Below are 20,991 nucleotides of genomic sequence, written 5' to 3'. Positions count from 1 at the left end.
CAACGCCCGTGGATGAGCAACGTCGCTAAACATTAACTTTTAACTAACGGCGAGAAAGTTAAACTTCAGAGATATATTATATACGTTTACATTATCTTTATTTTATCCGCATTACAAAATTGTAGGCTGAAGCACTCGTGCATTGATGATTGCGGCGCTTTTTAACGCGAGAGCTATACTTTTCATCGCAACCTCTGTTTAGTGGGTTAATTGTATGAAGAATATCATTAATAAAACATAGAAATAACTGTTAAGGCTGTTAATATATTTTAACAATTGTATATAACCGCTCGCGCGCGTTAGTTTGAAAGAGAATCACGTCGCATATCCTTTGGAGAACTCGTGAAATAAGCAGCGCGCGCGGTGTTTCCATCTACAGGATCGATGAAGATCCGTTATAGATAAAGTTAGCATAATAACTGCCGGTTTTATGCATCACGATTACGGACTCGAAGGTATCGTTCGGTCATCGGCAGGTGGTATATGCCTCGTAGTCACAGAATGTTTTTCCTTAGCGGGAGGCTATAGCGACTGCCAATTCCTTACGAAGGCAATCCCGCATCTGTTATACGCTCATCCTTTGAAAACGATTGCGGATGCTGCACTTAAGTCGGATACCTCCGATTAGGCAGCATGTTGCCGTAATGCCGTTGCACCGCTATTTCGCGGGGTCCAGTTCATCAATCCAGTTGTTGTGATCCGTTCCATATCTGTCTGTCTTGTTTCTCGAGTTATACATATGCATGAACCGGTACATTGAATCAGATCGGTTAAATATTTAATGAGAAACATTTGTTCAGACAGTTTTGATCTTTGTGCCGAGAGAGAACGAGATATTAATTATCTGCAATTTGTAATCAATTTACTTGGACTTTATTTTTATCGAGTACATGTTAGTAATTAATAAATTGCGCTCAGTCATAATATCCTTTCATTTTTAATTTCAATATGTATACAAAATCAACGGAAGTCTCCTCTGTGTAGCATGTGATTGCATAAATCTATTAAAATCACTCAAAAGGATTCACAGGATATTCCCCAGGCGGAAGTATTGGTGACTACCGATTTGTCACGCAGACAGGCTTTGCAGCTGCTGCCTCGTCTTTTCTAAACACGGAGTTCCGTGTTTAAATGCCGTTTCTCCATTGCTAATTGCGGAACCTCCTATAATTCACAATTACATGTTACATGTTATATTTATAATACAAAACTGCATTTAAAAAGTACTTACAACAGGAAATGGATTTTTTTTTTCATCTGTGGTTAGAAAACATGCGCGTTTTGAAAGCGTTAAATTATTACGAAGCATTGTTCTATTAAAATAATCGCATGTTTCCGTACAAATTGTATTATTCAAAATTCGAAACTTCAAGTATGAAAAATAAATATAAAAAAATTATGTGTTTATAATATATTATAAAAAGAGAAATATTATAAAGAATTCTGAATAAAATACTTTTATTGTTTATTTTCAAAGTTCGAGAGGTAAAGATAATCGTCCATATCGAAATAACCGGCCGCAGTCGGTCATACTTGTGGTATATCACTCATTAAAATCACCAAACAAACCATCTCTGAGCGGTGTAACCGCCGACATCTACCGGCGAGTGTAACAAGATATTTCTTCTTCGTAGAAAGTAAATCAGGTCTCGGACTGTCCGAACAGGGCCATCAGACGTTATTTCGGACGCGGCTGATATATTAATTTATTCGCCATATCGTCATCATCATAATTGCCTCATCGACGGTCACCTGTACTTTTCTCTACTCGTTAACCATGTACCTTCTCAATTTTCCTGTACTTACTCCACATCTCTCCCCACTTTCTCGCCGATACACCCTTATTATCGCGACCCTGTTCACACGTTGTTTATACTTCAAGATTCGTGGCCACAGTCGCCGTATAATGTGCGTGATGCAATTACACAGTCTGCTTCCTTCGAAAAGGAACGTTCGATGGACCCATTGTCATCGGCCGAGACAAAACGAAATAAAGAGTAAGTCCGCGAGGCTAACTGCGAACTTGAATAACAAATGGAGGAGCAAACTTTCAAAATTTGTGTCCAAAATTTGTAATTTTCAAAAAACGAGAAAAAAGAAACTACATACACACACACAAGAAAACTGTGCACTTTACAAAAAACAAAAACAATATCCATCAATAAGATGTAAAATATTAAACAAAATTGCTGAACAATTGCTAAAACTGTTAAACAAATGTACTTCGTTTGTCTCTAATTTAAAAACATAACGCATTTCAAAATTCTATGTTTTTTCAGCATATAAATTGAGAAAAATGCTTTCTAAACATTTCAGGGTAGCTTATATATAATAAAAGATAAGATAATCAAAAAGCTCAGTTGAATAAATCACAAAAACAAATAAGATGCCAATATGAGCCAGCACAAGTTCTTAGTGTGCACTTTTCATACAATTTATTAGAAATAAATAATAAAACGTATGCGTTTCTCGACCTACGGTTAAAATCTTCTTCATACATTTAAAATGTACACGTATAAAATAATATAAAATTAACAATTAAAAAAAAATTTACGTATATAATGGTAGCGCATACAACTATATTTAATTAAAGGCGAATTAAAATCTTGTTCATCAAATTGTTAAGTTCAATGATTGTCAAGAAAAATGACTTTTACATTTTAAAAGTTCGCTCCTCTAATGGACTTTGCACTAATCTTATATGAATGCAATAAAAAGATTACATCCAGTGCTCTTTTTACTAACTTATTTTGCTGAGCTATCCGATTGCTGAAGATATATTATTACTATGCACGAGTTAACATACATATTTCTCACATCATCTAAAATAAAGTGCAAGAAATATTACGTAGCAGATGGTATTAGAAATAGCATCGGTTATTGTAATTGACATATATACGCAAGTTTACGCCGACAATTTTGTGACTAACGACCGTCCGTTATATCGTCATCTGCATCGTAAAGATTATTAGGAATTAATTTTGCACGAGATATTAGCGGTGCAGTGATCGTTCGGCGGAGGTTGGACAAATCGCGACCGACGTACTCTGGATTATTAAGAACTAATTTCGTCTCTGACCCGATTTCTTTACGCCCGTACACCCGTACGAGCGAACGCGGCTAACTGTAAATCGCGGAACCACCATCTAACTGTATTCCGAGCTTTTAGTTCGCGCGGCTATACGTTACACTATTGCAGGAATTTGAGAATGTTAAGGTCGCTCATCAACGATCCATGAAGGCCATTGGGTGTAGCGTGCTATTTAATATGAAAATTTGTAAGAAGATTCGCGAAAAATTTCGTAGTGACTGAAAATAAGTTGCACTTTCACGTTGCATCCTCGCCATCGTGCTTCTTCGATATCGTTTTTCTGTTCAACTCGCATTACAAATTGTAGTATTTGTTCATTGTATTATTTATTTTGAAACAAAAGAGTAATACAGCGTGAATACTTTTGAAACCCTATTCTTCATTTTCGAAGTAATGTCTATCGGATTGCAATGTGTGAGGATTCAAAATTAAGGATATTTTATTTAGTTTATGATATTTTTAATTAATGATATTTATTTGTTGCGACAACACGCGTGTACATTATATTCACATTATTTCTCTATTTATGACATTAGCCTACGTATGTACGTACACGTGGAAATTTAATCAGCGATGCACTTTCGTCGCAAAGGAAAAGCGCGGTTCTTTTTACGCGACGTCGCATATCTTCGCAATTTCTCTTGAGTGGAAGATAACTCTATCCTCATTCCTCACCATTCGCCGCCTTCCGTGTATACGTATCATATGCGTTATCTATATATATATATATATATGCAGTTATAAACGTAATGAGTCTTCTTTCGCATTCTCGATGGCACATTCCTATCAGTGCTCGTTTCAGACGCGAGGGTTAATAATTAATGATAAGCGTCTTACGCGCATGACGCAATTAATCGACTTCAAATATCGCGTCTAACAGCACACACACACACACACACACACACACACACACATACAGGCGTGCATATACATCAGTAATGGTATTATTGATTGTCGTACAATAAAGTAGCGACCTGTGCCTTACCGCACGAAGCAAGTATGCAGTTTCTCATTTCACTGCGGAAAGCTGCAAGGTCGTGGAGTAGTGCACCGGCATCCGGATGCCATTAGCGCATTCCTTTAAAATGCGTTTCGTCCCCTTCATCTTGCACCGCTCTTCCGGCGGTTGGTGTACTCCGACTAACCAACCGGCGGAAGAGTGATAAGAGAGAAAGAGAAGGAGTCGCGGCACTATTCTCGAACACGCGCTTGTACCGCTATACGTGTCCCCTTACGCGATCGACTGGTATAACGTGGCTTGTCGCATGCACGTATTGTTTAAAGCCTATAGACACGATGAAGTAAAATGTACGCGGAAGGAATGATTTTGTTGGAGTATATTTAAAAATTCAACCAGCTGAAGATCTGAAAATAATTTTATCGGAATAAAAATCGTCAAAACAATTACGTGAAAATCTCAAGCATAATAAACAATGCTGCGGTTAAATTGTAGTTTAGTTGTAGTCTAATTGGAAAATCTAGTAATCGGTTTAAGTATTCTGCATAATTATTCGAACGGTTTGACAAAATTATTTTTAGGTCTTTATTTTTAAATACACGCTCTTCAGCAAATTATCCCTTTCGTGTAGAATTATGCAAACAACAATGTAAATGAGAACGATAGAATAAAAAAATAGAAAGATAACGAAGAATAAGAAATAAATCATCATTTACGGTTGACCGTGAACGATGTTGTTATTCCTTAAAATTTTCTTTTGTTGCATTTGTAACTTTCGTCGTGATTTCCGAGCCAGCCTTCGAAGCCAGCTGCTCATTTACCACACGATAAGCACAGATGCGTTTTAATATGTTATACGCAGTTAGTATAATTGTTACATCAAGTTTATATATTTGGCATACTAACGTATCCAGAAAGAGAGAATCAAATGGAAGACGATAGACGATTGTCTGAATATACAGAGTGATTAAATCGACGAAGAAATTTACAGTTATAATATCGGAGCGCCATATAGCTATACCGCTCGTAGCATTTATATTAGATTGCGTCGTTTACATTCTATTATATTACGAGTTATAATTGCAAATTATAAATCGCTATTGCCGCGTCTCACATAACATTTCATTATTCTATACATTCAAGTATAATGGCTGCGTCCTGGCGAGAAAACGCCAGAATAAACAAACTTGAAAAACATCGATGCCTCCTGTTCGAAAAAATGTTCGAAAGTATCAGACTTCTTATCCTATTTGAAAGAGGAAGATTATAAGATCCCTTTGGATTCTTTTCCCTTCGAAAACTCCAATAATAATTACATTTTTTGTATTGCATTAGTGAAAGATAAGAGAATCGGAAGAGTCTTTTACTATCGCACTTTTTCTTCTTGCCTCAAGATAAATTTTTTTACTTTTGTGTCAAATAGATATATTAACATTGTTCACTGACATTGCATTTCCTTTTCATTTCTTTTTGAGGGGGAGGAGGGAAATTTTGTTGCAGTCTAATAGTTCAGTAATTTTTCTCTCGTACATGTAAAACACTTGGAGCGCAGACTTTCCTTAAGAATATGTAAGATTTTATTATTCCAGCTTTCGACTCGTTCAAAAATAAAATGAACTCACCGAAAAGCCTTTTTTATTAACGGGAGAGAAAGAGAACGCGCTCCATTTAAGTTACCAATCAAGGTAATTTGCATTCCACCGGTTGTTTGTTGCAATGCTGAAACTAGAGTATCGCGTACGACGGTTGGCGGTTAACCCTGAAAATTACATGGGAGAACGGAATGTGGCCGGCAACGGAGAGGTTCGCGTGCATAGTGCATATAATGCACCGTAAGTGAAATAACGCGTCTCGTATTCGAACAACCGTGATGCCCGGCACCAAAAAATTCGTCGGCTGTTCAAAAAGTTTCAGTAAAACAGTCTGAATGCGCTATCGGTCGGATCGTTTTGCTGAAATACAACGTTCCGATAGAATGGATTTCGTGTCAAAACACTTATAAACGTGTTTATTCTCGGTTAAACTGGTTAAATATATATTTCAATTAGAATCAAGACACTCCGACGTTTTTTGCGTGACTCAATGGCATTCTCGCTTAATTAACTTTGACTGGCTTATTTGGTAAATACACACATATATGTAGATATACTTCTGCATTCATACGCATGCTCGCATTTCGTGATACGGTCCGCTCGTAAAATTTACACTCACTTTCTACTTCAGAGTAACATATTACAGCAATATACAATCTTCGCAATAGTATCAATGTAACATTTTTTGTTTTATCAAACGTCGTGAAGTATACCTGGAAAAGAATGTGACAGAAAAAAATGAAGGAAAGAAAAGAGGGAACTACATATCGCGTCGTAACCTTGGCGTAAAAACGACATGATAATGATAGTCGGTGACTAATACGTGTGCATCCATATGCACAAGCGAGCGATAACAATTAATGGCGTGGAATTCTGTTTTTTTTTTTCGTTTTGTGTGGTCATCGTATTTATACCTAAATGTCTTTCCCTTTTTTTTTTTCACAATCGAGTATCTGAATGGAGAGAAAATTTAATCTCTGGTGGCATTTAATCTTTCAATATATGCATATTGGTGACATGACACGCGAGTTTCTTTCATCGGCGAGATCTTAGGGAAGGATCACTCTGAAGGAAAAGGCACTATACCTGTCGTTTCCTGATTTGCATAATACTTCCGTCACGAACAAGTCGTGCGGTGACGCGTTAACGATGTCTACGTGTCGCCGCAACTTTTTGCTCGAAGTCACACATCGATTAAGCAGAAATGTCACCTTCTATAAACACGTTGCTGCTTATAATCCCGAGTTTACATATTGAATAGCTTTGCATGTTATTTCTCTATTTGAATATCAATTTAGCAAAAAGCGTGCCGACTACGTAAAGTTTCTAATGAAAGTGCAGAATCGATATACATAAGATTATGTTTATTTCTGTTATTCCACGTATAAATATTATTGAAGCGCAACTTCCAGTAATATTTTTAATAAATAAAGTTACGAAAGTCAAATTATTCTCTTTCTGTTTCGTATATCCTTAGTAGACATTTTTCTACGTAACGTCTATCATTACCGCTCGGAGAAATTTATGGCGAAAGGCGAAGCTTTTTTTTTTATAGCTCATAATTGACGCGCTCAATGACGTGCCAATCGAGAGAGAAACCTCTGTGCGGCATTTGAATGCTACATTCCAGTTGCGTAATAAAAGGATAATTATTCTTACGCAGTTCTCGATCGCTAATCACCGAATACTGATATGTACATGAATCATTCAGGATCTTCATAATAAATAGCAGCTCGCCGTTGATTTGCACTCGCCTCGAGTGACATTTCAAACTGAAAGAATGGAAATTACGACTGAGAAAATTTAATCGACTTTCGAAGATTCGCGCAGGCGACACGTCGAGATCGTTTACGTAACTGCGCATCACGATGAAGTAAGCGAGAGTGTTAATTATAGCAACTGAGCGATTAAGATCTCTACCGTGATCATCAGCACTGACGTCCACGCAAAAGCGTCTCGATGTGTCAGACGTTTTTAATCGATGAAGACATTATCATCTACAGAGAATTATCATCTTTTACAAATTATCGTCGTGTGTCAGCCGTGTGTTAAAAAATATGCTCTCGCAAAATAATTGCTTTCGACCAGAAATATTGCGGACAATTTTATCTTACACAATAATAAAAATTAGTTTTTTAAGTAATACGATAATAAACATACGATATATTTTATTTGATTATATATATATATTTATATTTTTAAGTGTAATATAAGATTGGTAAGATCTTCCGAGCATTAAAGAAATGTGCTTCGACTTCGAATGAGAGCGTATCCTTTTGTGCTCAAGCTTTTGCTTACGACATCAGTGCTAATGTGCTACGATAAAACTTCAACAAGCGCGTGGCCGCAAAGTGTCATAACCAAGGACGATTTTCTTGGTCGACGTAATATACGCGACTCGCGTATTCTTCGCAATTGCAAATATCGAGACATCTGACCAGACTTTTTATCTACTTTTTATGTAACGCATCGTTTTGCTTTTTCCCCATGAGTTATATAAATTGCAGAGATATTATATATGTGTGACCAATCAATTTCTAATTGTGTATATCTCGTTAAAATACTGTTTAAAAGATCTCTCTAATACTTTATTTAATTATATATAAAAGGAAGAGATGCTAAAAGTTTAGTAAAATTTCCAAATTTTATTGAACTTTTAGATGTTATGTGTCCAAAAAAAAAGCTGAGATTTTAATATCGACGACATTAAAATCTTAAGCCTTTCAACTTATTTTCGTAAAGAAAATACATGTAGCAGTTTCGTTTTTCTCCATGCTTTGCGCCTTCTAATGAGTTTCAGACAGTAGAACTGTCTCCTTTCTGCGAACCGACAATAATTACTATCTAATTAGTTTGTCCTGCGACAGAAAGGTCGTTGTATTTCTCGGAACGTTATGTCATTGCGTAATCTATGTATACCTTGCTGATTTTTCGTTTTTATGGAATGCATTAATTTGTATGTATTTATCTGAATATGTACATATACTATATATATATTTGAATGTATTAATCATATTCGAAACAAAAAAAAATATACTTTAAATTAAAGTGTTATTTTGAATTAATTAAGAAAAGTAATTTAAAATAAGTACATCTGCTGTTATATATGTAATACCGTTAAGTAAAACTCGCTACGGAGAATCGGAATTGCCACGTTTTGCAATGCAGTCTTTTTCCACGTGACATGACGACGGAACGTGAAATCGCTCGTAACTGTAGCGCCGATGTCACGCTTGGAGGAGCAAGCTGCAAGAAGATGTTTGTTAACCCAGACAAAGTCGCTATTGCATCAACGCGATCGACCGGAAAAAGCAAAATTCATTTCGAACAATTGTCTAGCTGTAACATCATTGATAAAAGAAGAAAGGATTGCACGAAGAAGTTTCATCGATCGAACGATAATTATCAATTATTCATTATAATTTTATCATCATTGGCAATCGAATTGACGTTCAACTACGCCACATTTGTCTGACATTATTCTAATATAGTGAAGAATATTAGCATATCATTAGTAATGGAATTTATGATCAAGAGGTCTGATAAAGCAGGTGAATATATCAATTTAACTATAAAAATGCTTCGCACTCGTCAAAGTATTTTCTTCTATAAAAAAATATTCAGAAATCGCTCTGGACTACCTAGAAAGCTTCAGACAGCATGACACTACGAGATACTAGTCTCGAGAAGCGATTTTAACGGGGTCTCGGCCTGGGCAACGGTTGAATCTGCTGCTGCTGGTGATGATGATATCCCGCTCTCGAATTTGGAGCCTGCGGCCGTTCTGGTCCATCGTTGAGGTTCAATCCGGCAACCAGCTGAGCGATCTCGCGATCCTTCTTCTCCTCCTTTGGTAGCGCATTGCCGTTCTGCGCGCTGAATCCCAAGGAGGCTAGGCTGCCGTGGCTTCTGCTACGATGTTCCGCCCGAATGCTGTAAGAAAAGGCTCTCTCGTTCAGATGACCCTTCCGTCGATATATGCCGGTACCAAAGCGGGACTCGTTTTCCGGACTATCCGCCTGCCGTGCAATTTCCGGCGCGGTGAGATCCGCATGAGAGGCAGCTAACCTTCTAGATGTGCCCAAGGTGGAGTTATCCGCCTCCGGGTGTCGTCTGCCTCTGTTTCCTGCGGTACCGTACGTGGCTGCTGGATAAATGGGTGCCGCGGTCGGCGGTACCACCGGCAAAGGAGCATAGACTGGGACTATTGGCGCTGCTGCCGGAATCGGCCTTAAACGTGGATGATGATGACTCTTTCGCGGCAAGGTGGCTGCTGGTACCAGATACACCGGCGCCGGTCTAGCCAAAGTACCGGCGACGGATCGACTGCTGGGTGGTAGCGGATGATGATGATAATGTTGCTGCCTGATAGGATGACCCAGGGTGTGATGTCCATGGCCATTGGCGTACACGCCTTGATGCAGCTGATGATGAAGGAGCTGCTGTTGTTGTTGTTGCTGCTGCTGTTGTAATGCATCCTCGTGCAACGAACGAGTCTTCATTTTCTTAAGTTTCTTATTAGCTTTTCGTCGCGCGGAAGAGGATTCCTCCAGCAACAACGGTTGAGCGGGTGGGGGCGGAGGTGGTGGTGGCGGCGGTGGGGCAATCAACTGGCGCGGTCTGGATCCCTTCGTGCTTCTCAGGGTGCCCTGTTCCTGATAAAGACCATCGACTTCGTCGCGACCCCTAGCCCAAACTTTATGATTTTCATCGCCGTTATACAGACTGAGGTCGTCGGTCGAAGCTGTGTCTAAACGGGTCGCCTGAGGACTGTCCAGAGTGGTGCTCGAGCCGCCTAGAGTGTGATAGAGACTGTTGTTCGATTGATGACCTGTCGCGACCCCGTTCGTCGTCGCTGATGGTTCCAAGCCTTTCGCGTAGCTGCTATCGGCATAAGCGTGGAAGCAACACCTTACCAGGGCGTTGGCCGCCATATCCCGTTTGCAGATGAACGCATGACACTCGAGAACTTTAATGCCGGTCGTTCTTCGCAGGACGGCGGCGAATAGGGGTGGATGATTCGCGCTGGGCGTCCGCGCGAACGGCGAATCCAACGGCAGAAAACGCGTACTGGATGTATCTCCGTTTCCACCTTTGACATGTCTGACCGCCGCGCAATAGTGAAGCGCTTCTATAGGGAAGAATCGCGTAATTTTTTTACGATGCTCGTCAACATTCTCCAAGAGTAAGCCGTTGCTCCAAACGCTTAGCCAGGAGTCTATTCCGCGGGCACCCAACGCACCCTGCTCTGGATAAAGTTCTCTCAGAGGCTCCTGAACGCCTAGGAGTCCCTCTTTGCTCGCATGCGGTACTGAACTACCCAAATAGAGAACTCTGCAGCGACAGTACGGTGTCGCCGTATCCTGATTAGCTCCCCTCATTTCTTTTTGTTTGGTTCGATTAATTTATCGATATCAGAAAGATTCAATCAAATTCAATTTCGTGACACAATTTGGAAACTTTGAATGCAATTAATATTCATTAATAACTAAAAAATTATCTTTCACAATCCAGTTGCCGTAAAAAAAATCAAGAACTTTGGTTTAATGTTATTAGATAAATAGTTTCAATTTTCAAGCAAAAACAAAATATTATACGCGAGTCAGTCGCGTATTTCATACAACATGATATTAAAAGTGATCTAGCATTTTTCTAAATGGAGAAACCATTTGGAGATTTTGATGCGTGGTACCGCGTAGATTTTATGCGTCCCGATCTTCCCGATCAGCGGCAGCGATATGATATTTTTTTTCCTTAGTTATAATATAATTCTCATTAATTATTATCTGGAGAACTATCGTTTCCCACGCATAATATAGACTCGCGGATGTGACTCAGGGGCTCATTGAGCGATTATGCTGCGTCGAGACTCCGCCTGGTAGCACTCGCAGTCGATTACGTAGTCGCTGCTTTCCAAAGACAGGCGGATAAGCGGTGTGTACACGATGCAGCGCAGCGTTGCAAAATACGTACGCGCAGGAACAGCGAGAGGAACTCGGAGCAGCGTGGATATTTCACAGCAGCTGTAGCCGCTCGCTTCAGAGATCGCTTCAGGCCATTATGGCCGCCTTCTTGTAAATCCCCTTCTGCCAGTATCGGACCCCGTTTTACTCCCTCTCTCTCTCTCTCTCTCTTTCTCTCTCTCTCTTCTTCCTTCACTGTCTCCGTCGCTTTCTTTCCTTTCGTGCCTCTTCTCTCTATCACAGCCCCTTCCCGTGCTCTGTCTCCGTCGCTTCCTTTCAGTTCTCTAGTCTTCTCTATCCCCTTCTCCGGTACCAGATCCAGGGCCCTCGCTGGTATGCGACGCAGTGGCGTAGCCGTCGTTGTCCCTCACTAACGCACCTCCACGTGTAGCCGCTGTCACATGTACATATACGCATACTCAGCACACGGTACACTCGCGGTCAGGGGCCACCGTAGACATCCTTGGAGAATGACGAGTGGAGAAAACAGCCCGACGGGTGCGAATTTAACGACTATCTCTGCGAGCCGTGTGCTGGTGTTTGTGGAATCCAGAGGCGCGGCCGCAGGCGTCGGCCGCGCGAATCACTGTACCAGCACCGGTGGGCCTCATTGGGCCTCACTCGCGGAGATAACGAAAATGGCGGATGCTGCTTTCGTTCGATCGTCGATGCTACGGACTCTTTTTTTTTTTTTTTTTTACGAGCGAAGACGTATTGGCTCGAAAAAGCGCGACAAAGTCCGGGTATGGGTCTCAAGATTGACACTGACACATCGACGTTGCGAAGAAGCCGTTCTTATACCGTTCTACGCTCGCGCGCGCACACATACCAACCACTCGCACACGCACACACGCGCGCGGATGGTCTCAGAGCGGAGCGGCAAACCACTACCTACCAGTACGTTCGTCTTCGGACTGAGAACTGGTGGAAGGCGTGAGACTTCGTGACTGAGTCCCACTCCGCTTCACTACCAGACAATCTCCCACTCTCCTTCTTGACGATTTTCATCGCCGGGTCGCTCCCTGGACTCCGAATCCTGTCGCCGTATCTACCTCCTTGACGAACGCGCCGCCGTTCATAGAACGGCGGGAATTATGCCGAGAGAAATGGACATTCCTCAGGTCGATTTTGTGTGGAAACGTTAATGGCACTTCCCTTTTCCTGCGAATGACGCAACGTGCTATTTTGCTATTACTAGTTTAGTATCTTTTGACTCGAGATGTGACATATCTTAGTACGCAGGAATCTCGTATACGCATCAGAATGTGCCAGGATGTCGCAAGAGAACTGACTCTTCAACGCCGTCAAAATGTTAATGTTACAGAAGATGTAATTTACAGTTACGAATGCTGATGTGGGGAAATTATAGATTGTAATATGAATTTTAATTAATTTTTTACTTCAAATATTGTGTATCTTCAATTAAAAATTAGCACTATAGTTTCATATACCACACAATTCTTAGTATTTGTTGTTTATTACAGAGATCCACGAAGTCGTACACCTGACGGCTGTTGCCCTTTATAGGTCAAAGATTACGTAGGTACTCTGTGAAGGAACGCTCCTAGTGCACCTTTTCACACACAAACTGCCGGAGCATGGGAAGTAAACGATTGTCTCTTGACAAGAAATAAGATTCGTGGTCTCGAGGTCGTTCTTTATATCGCCGAAGCAGAACGTAGCCACGAAGGTGAAATCACAAATTTATTGCATAACAAGCATAACGTGAACAGAGACGCCTCTAATAAAACCAGACACAACAGGTGCAAAGATCTTTTAAACGGACTTCGTTTTGTCTTTTATCTTTTGCATATTCAAGTTTATCTATTTATATCTCTTTTTGACGAATAAAAAAATATCGTGTATCTCTATATCCCTATATATATTACATTAACAGAATATTTTACTATTTTATTATTAAATATACGCAGAGATTAAAAAAGTTTTATGCAAAGTGTAATTAAAATTGGACATTTTCGCAAGTAACTATTACATAACAATCTATCTCTCGTTATACAAGAATAAAATTTCTCTTCGATGCATACATATCGTTTTTTTTTTTTACGTCGACCAAGTTTCGTTCGTGCATTATATGAACGACATATTTTCCGCGTATTTCATTTAGTTTCACCTCACAGAAATGAAATGCTATCAATGCATTTTCTAGACAATTAACCGCGACAGGAAGATGAGAAAATCCGGTAGCGGGTTCGCGTCGCGAGCGTGAAATCGCGGGGACGCGAAATCAGGGTCGCGTGACCGGGACCCTGACCGTGGCCCAATGTCGAGACATTTTTCAGTGGGAATTCTGCTTGAATCCTTTCGCACAGCTGACACATTTAGAAACAAGACGAATACGGCAGAGTCATTTCCGTTCGACATGTACGAATTAACCTGAGTACTGTTGCGTGTAACTGTATCATAATTTTATAACGATAAAGATACTTGAGATCCAATTAAGAATTTCCTGCTCTGCGTGCCTTAAGATTTGTTATTGAGAGAGAGATCGGAAAATGTCATTCCTCAAAAATGTAAATTCTTATTAAATAGAATTTTTGGAACTCAATGTTGTGTATTTTATAATATAATAAACATAAATCGAGTATTGCGCTTAGATAATTAAAAATTATCTGGATACGAGAGAGATAAAGCCATTTCTTCATGATGAAGTCATTAAAAAAAATTTTTTTTTGAAAGATTTAAAAGACGCAAATGTATGTTTCATAATCAATTTAGAAGTCTATTTACTTTTTTACTTAATCACAATTTTTTAGATGTGAAAATGCATATTTTTTACGATGCTATATCGCAGAAAAAGATGCGTTTTATTAGGAAAAGATCATCAGAAACGAAGGTCGGTAAATATCTATCAAGTTTCTGGAAAAATAGGTAGATATTCGAGATAGTTTGAAGTGGGACTGATTAGTATGCAAACAGTTGTTTCTTTTATTGCGGAATCTCTCAAATATTTATTTCAGGACTCTTGCGATAATATCGTTACCTTTGATTTATATTTCGGAGGACACTTTTAACGAACATAATTCAGAATCCGTGATTCACAGAATCATGATATGTTTATAATAATAATAAAAGTTATTATTAGCAAGTTCACATACTTTCCAATTCTATAAACGCTCGAGAGTCTCATAAAGTCCAGATATTAAAAAAGCGTTTGTCTCAAACTGTTGAGCAAAAAAATCGATCGTCCAGTGGGTCAGTGGGTCGTCGTCACGTTAATTACAAAGACTCCAAAAGCCGTGTGTACAGTGCAATCACCTCTTGTTCAAGAATCCTCTCCAATCCCCTCTTTCATGACGTTTGCTCGTGACCGGTTCACTTATCGATGATGTTACCTTTTTTTGCAACTATATTACTATGTGTACGCAACGTGTAACATAATATAAATAAATTATTGTAATATTAAAAAAAATAATTCCAACGATCTGTTATCTTCTAATATTATAATTGTAAAAATTAAAAAACTATATATATAAAATTTAATAAGATTTTACAAAACATCCAATAGTATATTCCAAAATTTGATGTGCTATGATTTTTATTTTAAAAAACAATTTTGGTTTTTATACAAAGTTTTTTGAATTTTTTAAACATTATATGATTATTTTTAAAAATTACAGATAAATTAGAATAATTAAATAATTTAAATATACGTATTGAGAGAGTACATCGCAATTTTTGTCAACTACATTAATATTTATAAAAAACTTTCTGTTTTTTCTTAAATTTCAATAGACGAAATAGACAAATTGTTTAAACGAATAAACCTCAGATATCCTGAGAGCTTTACAATTAAGATAATTCGGTGTAGTCCGATGACGAGAAAGCATACCTGTGTCGATGATTGTATAAATAGCTTTCTAACAGACGATTAAGTAGACAATTCGAAAGTTTTATGCAAATAGAAGCGATAGTCTTGTCGCGCGTATTTTTCAAAATCCACAAAATGTAAAGATTTGTCGACCTAGCATGAATATCTGCAGTCGTTGCTGCCCATTTTTGTCGAGGCGCGGTACTTTCTTTCACATGCGACGGGTAATTGTTTTCCGCGTGCCTGAAACTTCCACAATGCGTAAATGACGACGTTGGCGCGCGATTAGACGTTAGACCACGAGAAAGTTTGGTGAAACGTTAAGAAAAAGACTATTGAGCGTTATGAACTATGAATTGTTTTAAAGACAGTAATTAACGAGCATGATTTGTTACAGAAACCTAAATTTTTGAACAATTTATATTTTAATTTATATTTACTCGTTTACATATATGAATATACATATATGTCATGTATTCATACTATATAATATAGATCGTATATTATGTTATGATTTTATTCTCTGCGCGAGCTGATTAATTATTTTATTTCTGAACTCTATTGCAAAAAGTTTTCAACAATTGATTATGCAGCTCCACTTTATTTTACTACGATTTTTATCAGAATCGTTACTAAATGCATAAATCTACAATTAATTTTGACATATGTAATTGTTAAATTGGTATTAAAAAAAATTCAAAAGGATAAAAAATTGATTTTTTATTTTAATTATATTCTTAAATACCAAAGTAAATAATACACTGCACGTATAGTGTTAGATATTGACTTATCATTGCATCTTTTATATTTAATTCATTAGAGTTTAAATATTTGAAAATATTTAAATAAACTTGCAATTTACAATCCTCACTTGATTATCTTTTTCTTAGAAAATAGATACATAATAATGTACATACATAGTATAAAATTGAAAGCTAGACCGCAATTTTTTCATAGAAGATTAGTTACCAATTGCAAGGAACGTCATGATAATAGACTGCGATTTGTTCTTTCTCTTCCATGAAGTTGTGTTTTAAGTATTCGTATGTCTATCAATCTCTCATGCGCCGATTGCGTTTATACTGTTCACTTGGCAATAGCGTGACCAGGCATCGAAGTCGCCGGATTGAGTAGAATAACGGGAGACATAAACGCTGGAGATGTTCACTGCTCGATCATTGTCATCATAATTAAGACAATTCAATTCTACTGATTAAAGTGGTAATTGAATCGAACGTTGCAAATATTTCGTATAATATGTTTAATAAATTTATATAATTTAAATTTATGTAATTTAAATGATAGGAGTTGCAATACATAATATATTGCTAATCTGCATGTAAATATAAATTATTGTAAGACTTTTATATTAAATTACAATAAAATTATTATTTTTTTTATTATTATAAGTTATTGTAAGATTTTTATTACATTTTTTAGACGCTTTAGATCTCATTAATTTATTAATAATTAAAATTATTTACAAAAATAATATTAAAAATATTCAACAATGTTCATAAATTCTATATACATATATATATGTATATAAAGTTATATTATTGATTATATATGTATATACAGAATTTATGAACATTGTTGAATATTTTTAATATTATTTTTGTAAATAATTTTAATTATTAATATATTAATGAAATCTAAAGCGTCTAAAAAATGTAATAAAAATAATCTTACAATAACTTATAATAATAAAAAAAGTAATAAATAAAATAAATAATATTAAAATACAATTGCAAATGTTACGATAGTCAAACTCAAATGTAAGGAGGATATATATAGTAACGTTGGAAAAGTTTAAAAAATTCCTTCTCGCATACACAACGGCACTTCCGACACGTAGCATTCTCTTTTCCGTCACGTACTCTTGTCTTTAGATAGACACGAGGTCATCATAGCTCACACTAATTTATCGTTGATGACGAAGTTATGAAAGCTAAATTATTTTACGTGCAGCAAAGCACTTATGGGTATTCAAAATTCGTAACTATATGGAATAGTTATTCATAAATTTATGTTGCTTATTTTATTTATTAGATTTACATTTAGAAAAAGTAGTTTTCTAGACAATTGAAAAATAAAATTCTATAATAAATTGAGTAATTAATATCGATATTATTGATTAAATTCGTAATATTTCAGGTCGTGTTCTAAAATTTACTGCCAATACTGTAAATCTGTATAGTTTACGTTACGTGCACTATAGATTTTCAGTAGTAAATTTTGGAACACAGCCTAAATCGTACAATACAAATGTCAAAACATTTTGTGTCTCGATGCGAATAAGTAAAGGACTGCAGGAATGATGTATAGATTTAAAGCGCGCAATATATAGCGTCTGGCATTTAACCAGGAACTATCGCGTGCACGCGCGAGTATAAAAGCCCTGGGGCTCGTGAGACCCCTATAACAGGTCACTGCCATCGAGAGAAGCGAGCAGGTTCGAGGCGCTGAATCCCTTTACAGAAGAAGGAGAGCCTGTTTATCCGTACTACATTTCACACGCACATATATACATATACTTGAAGTACACCATATAAATTGTTATACAGTAGAATCGAATAATCTCGTGAAGCAGCAGTATTTTTATCGCGCTATTGCCCATTTCCACCAATGTATAGATTAATTTTAATCTCGGTTCAATTTGCTCTTTGTCTTTTTCTAGTTATAAAAATTACAAAAAGATGAACAGCAAGTTAAACCGAGATTAAAGTTAATCTACATTAGTGGAAACGGGCGTAATCATTCAGAAAAGATACGAAACAAATATAATTTGCATGCTCATGCATAATAAGCTCAACAGGGTATAACAGAAAATTGTTTCTCACTTTTGTATTTAAAAGATGCGAAAATAGCCGTGTCTCTCTGAGAGTTTAAACATGAAAAACGTGGTAACGCAACGGTAATCAAATTTCTGAATTACATTAGGCGGCGTGTGAATTACGTTACGAGAGAACGACACGGTCGGTACCGTTTTTAATAACGGTCACCCGGTATAACGATCTGTTAGAGGATGGAGCAATGTTCCGCGCGATTACGGGTCTCATCAGCGGGAAAGATAGAGACAGTGACAATTCTATGCGTCTTATAATCTCGGCTTCACCTCTGTGAAATTATAGCCCAAGGTTCAGAGATTATGGTTTACGAAACATCTCGCGAGAGCATTTTCGCGGAGCGGTGTCGCGCGTTTTCTAATGCACAGGTTAAGCAATAATGAATGAAAGAGAATGGAGGGAAAAAGTAGAGATATATGAATAAATCACGAATATTGAAATATGTTCAATATTGTAATGTCTTGAGCGAAAAGACTTTCTCGAAATTATAATACACTTATAGCCACTTGTTGTACTTTCCTCCGTAAACCACGATGTATATCAATTTCTGTGCGAAATCATTTCGTATTGCATTTGAGCAATTTCTCCTCTTAATGCGAAAGTTGATACGCGGGTATCTCTAACTGCTACTTTGTTACTTGCATTTAAATTTTTATATATGCACAATGTATAATATCGTACTATATCGGAAAAAAAAAAATTATTTTTCTTCTAGTAAGAAATACTTTCTCTTTATTATTTAAAAAAAATTCCGAAAATATCAAAACAATATATGCTGTTCCTATCTGCTTCATAAATGCCAAATTATAATTAATTATTTTAATCGATTTGCAATAAGTTCAATTTAATGAAATATTTATAACTTTTTTATCACAATAGCACATTTATTACAACACTAAGCTGCTAATTTATTTCTGCGATGTTAAAGTTTAATACGTCTAATAAGAATTATTTGGATAGATAATATTTAATTTTGTGGAACGTTTAACAAATTTCTTAGTTATAGAATCTTGGCGCGCAGGAATGTATTTTTTTCGCGTATGCTTTACATTACATCATCGCTGTAAATGTGAGACGCCCGATGCATTTGGGACGTAGGATTCGATGAAATGTAACATTGCCTGAAGGCAACATCTTCCTAGAAATTGGAAAGATCATTGCTGGTGCGCCATGCTTGTGTCAGATTTTTTATCTCTATCATATATCTCGTAAGCATGTGAGTGCCACCATAGGATTCTCCGAATTCATTTTGTTACAATTGAATGTCTCCCTTACATAACATGATGTTACTACCTGGATATGATTGCGGGATAAATTAAATGAAGATTCATGGTGTGTTATGCACGCGCTATTTAACTAGAAATTGAGATATATTATCTTAACTCGGGATAGACACTTATCATGTTATATAATGAGAGAAATATTCAATTAATTTTTTTTTAATATATATAAAACAGAATTTATTATATTTTTGTAATTCTTAATTGCACATCTTACACTATATATTTAATAAGAAGATACGTCTGACAAAGGTATTCATTTACTGACAACTTTCTATTAGTAAAGAAGAGAAATTTTTATATAATATCGAATTTTTAATAAATATTTTGCATATTCAATTATATAAATAAAATTGTGTAACAATAAATTCAAAAATAAGTATATACGATAAATAAATTTATTTTTAGATTTACGTAACTAGTTTTTAATTTCTCTCATGCGTTGGGCAATTTTCGTAAATCAAAGGAGGAAATAAATAATACGACAGTCAATTATTGTTACAATTATTATTGATACAGTTATTATCGGTATTATTATATTGTTACTATTATTATTATATTGTTAGTGTGACATAACAATATGGTACGTAGTACACAGGATCGCATTAGAATTCGTTCTTTCAATCAGAACGATCTTGTCAACGAAATCCTGCGTTCGTACTCGATAACAACAATACGAAAAATCATGGAATTACATTCATCGAAAATGTAATACCCATACAAGCTTCTTTTACTCTCGTTATACATACATATACAAACTTCAATCGGCATTGACTGTTCAGTGGTACGATACATGAACAAATTGTCAAAGTTACAGTCTGCAATTAATTTTAACTCTTAAACGCCTTTAAGAAGGGCATATCTTTTTTCCTAATACTTTTCTAATACTTTCTTCCATTGCTTATACGTTTTTAATTAATAAAAATACATACATATTTGCTTTGTATCGTTGTGTTTCTTAATGTCTGACGTTTTGATTGAAAAAGAAAACTGTTTACAATATGCTCATTTTCATGAAAGTTACAAGCAATCAAATTGGGTTAGATATGCTGTGTAAGTGTGCGGCGTCTCGTAGTGTAGCGTTTAAAAAGGTTGAAATATAATCCAATTTATATTTCACTTTTTATTTATAATAATCTTTTACAAATAATTTATTTTGCCAATTACATTACAATAAACGATTCATTATACAATTTAGTATTTTAAGCAATCGATAGTAAAGAACGATATTAATGTTAATGAAAAATAACTCTTCCTTGTTAGCATTCCAAAGTTGAAAAACAGAAATATCCATATCGCAGTCCTCTCTCCTTTCTCCTCCCTCATTTTCTTTCCAGAGGCGGGATAAAGGCCATTAGTCATGAACACACTGAACGGTCAAGGCGCAGTGCACGATAATGCAAAAATAATGATAGCGCGATATGTCAGT

At 36.6% G+C, this 20,991-nt stretch overlaps 1 protein-coding gene across 1 annotated transcript; it reads right to left on the bottom strand.

The window, feature by feature from the left end:
• Positions 1 to 9,336: 9,336 nt before the first annotated feature.
• Positions 9,337 to 11,084, bottom strand: LOC108774852 (uncharacterized). Its single transcript, XM_018541061.1, has one exon. It carries the CDS (start codon positions 11,020 to 11,022, stop codon positions 9,337 to 9,339), a length of 1,686 nt encoding a protein of 561 aa, XP_018396563.1. The 5' UTR covers positions 11,023 to 11,084.
• Positions 11,085 to 20,991: the final 9,907 nt, after the last annotated feature.

The sequence above is a fragment of the Cyphomyrmex costatus genome, unplaced genomic scaffold, assembly GCF_001594065.2.
Source record: "Cyphomyrmex costatus isolate MS0001 unplaced genomic scaffold, Ccosl1.0 scaffold275, whole genome shotgun sequence".
Classification (NCBI taxonomy): domain Eukaryota; kingdom Metazoa; phylum Arthropoda; class Insecta; order Hymenoptera; family Formicidae; genus Cyphomyrmex; species Cyphomyrmex costatus.
This window is presented reverse-complemented; position numbering and strand designations above follow the sequence as displayed.

Bases quoted from the DNA above. Each gene is read 5' to 3' on its own strand.
- LOC108774852 (XM_018541061.1), bottom strand. From the start codon at position 11,022: ATGAGGGGAGCTAATCAGGATACGGCGACACCGTACTGTCGCTGCAGA.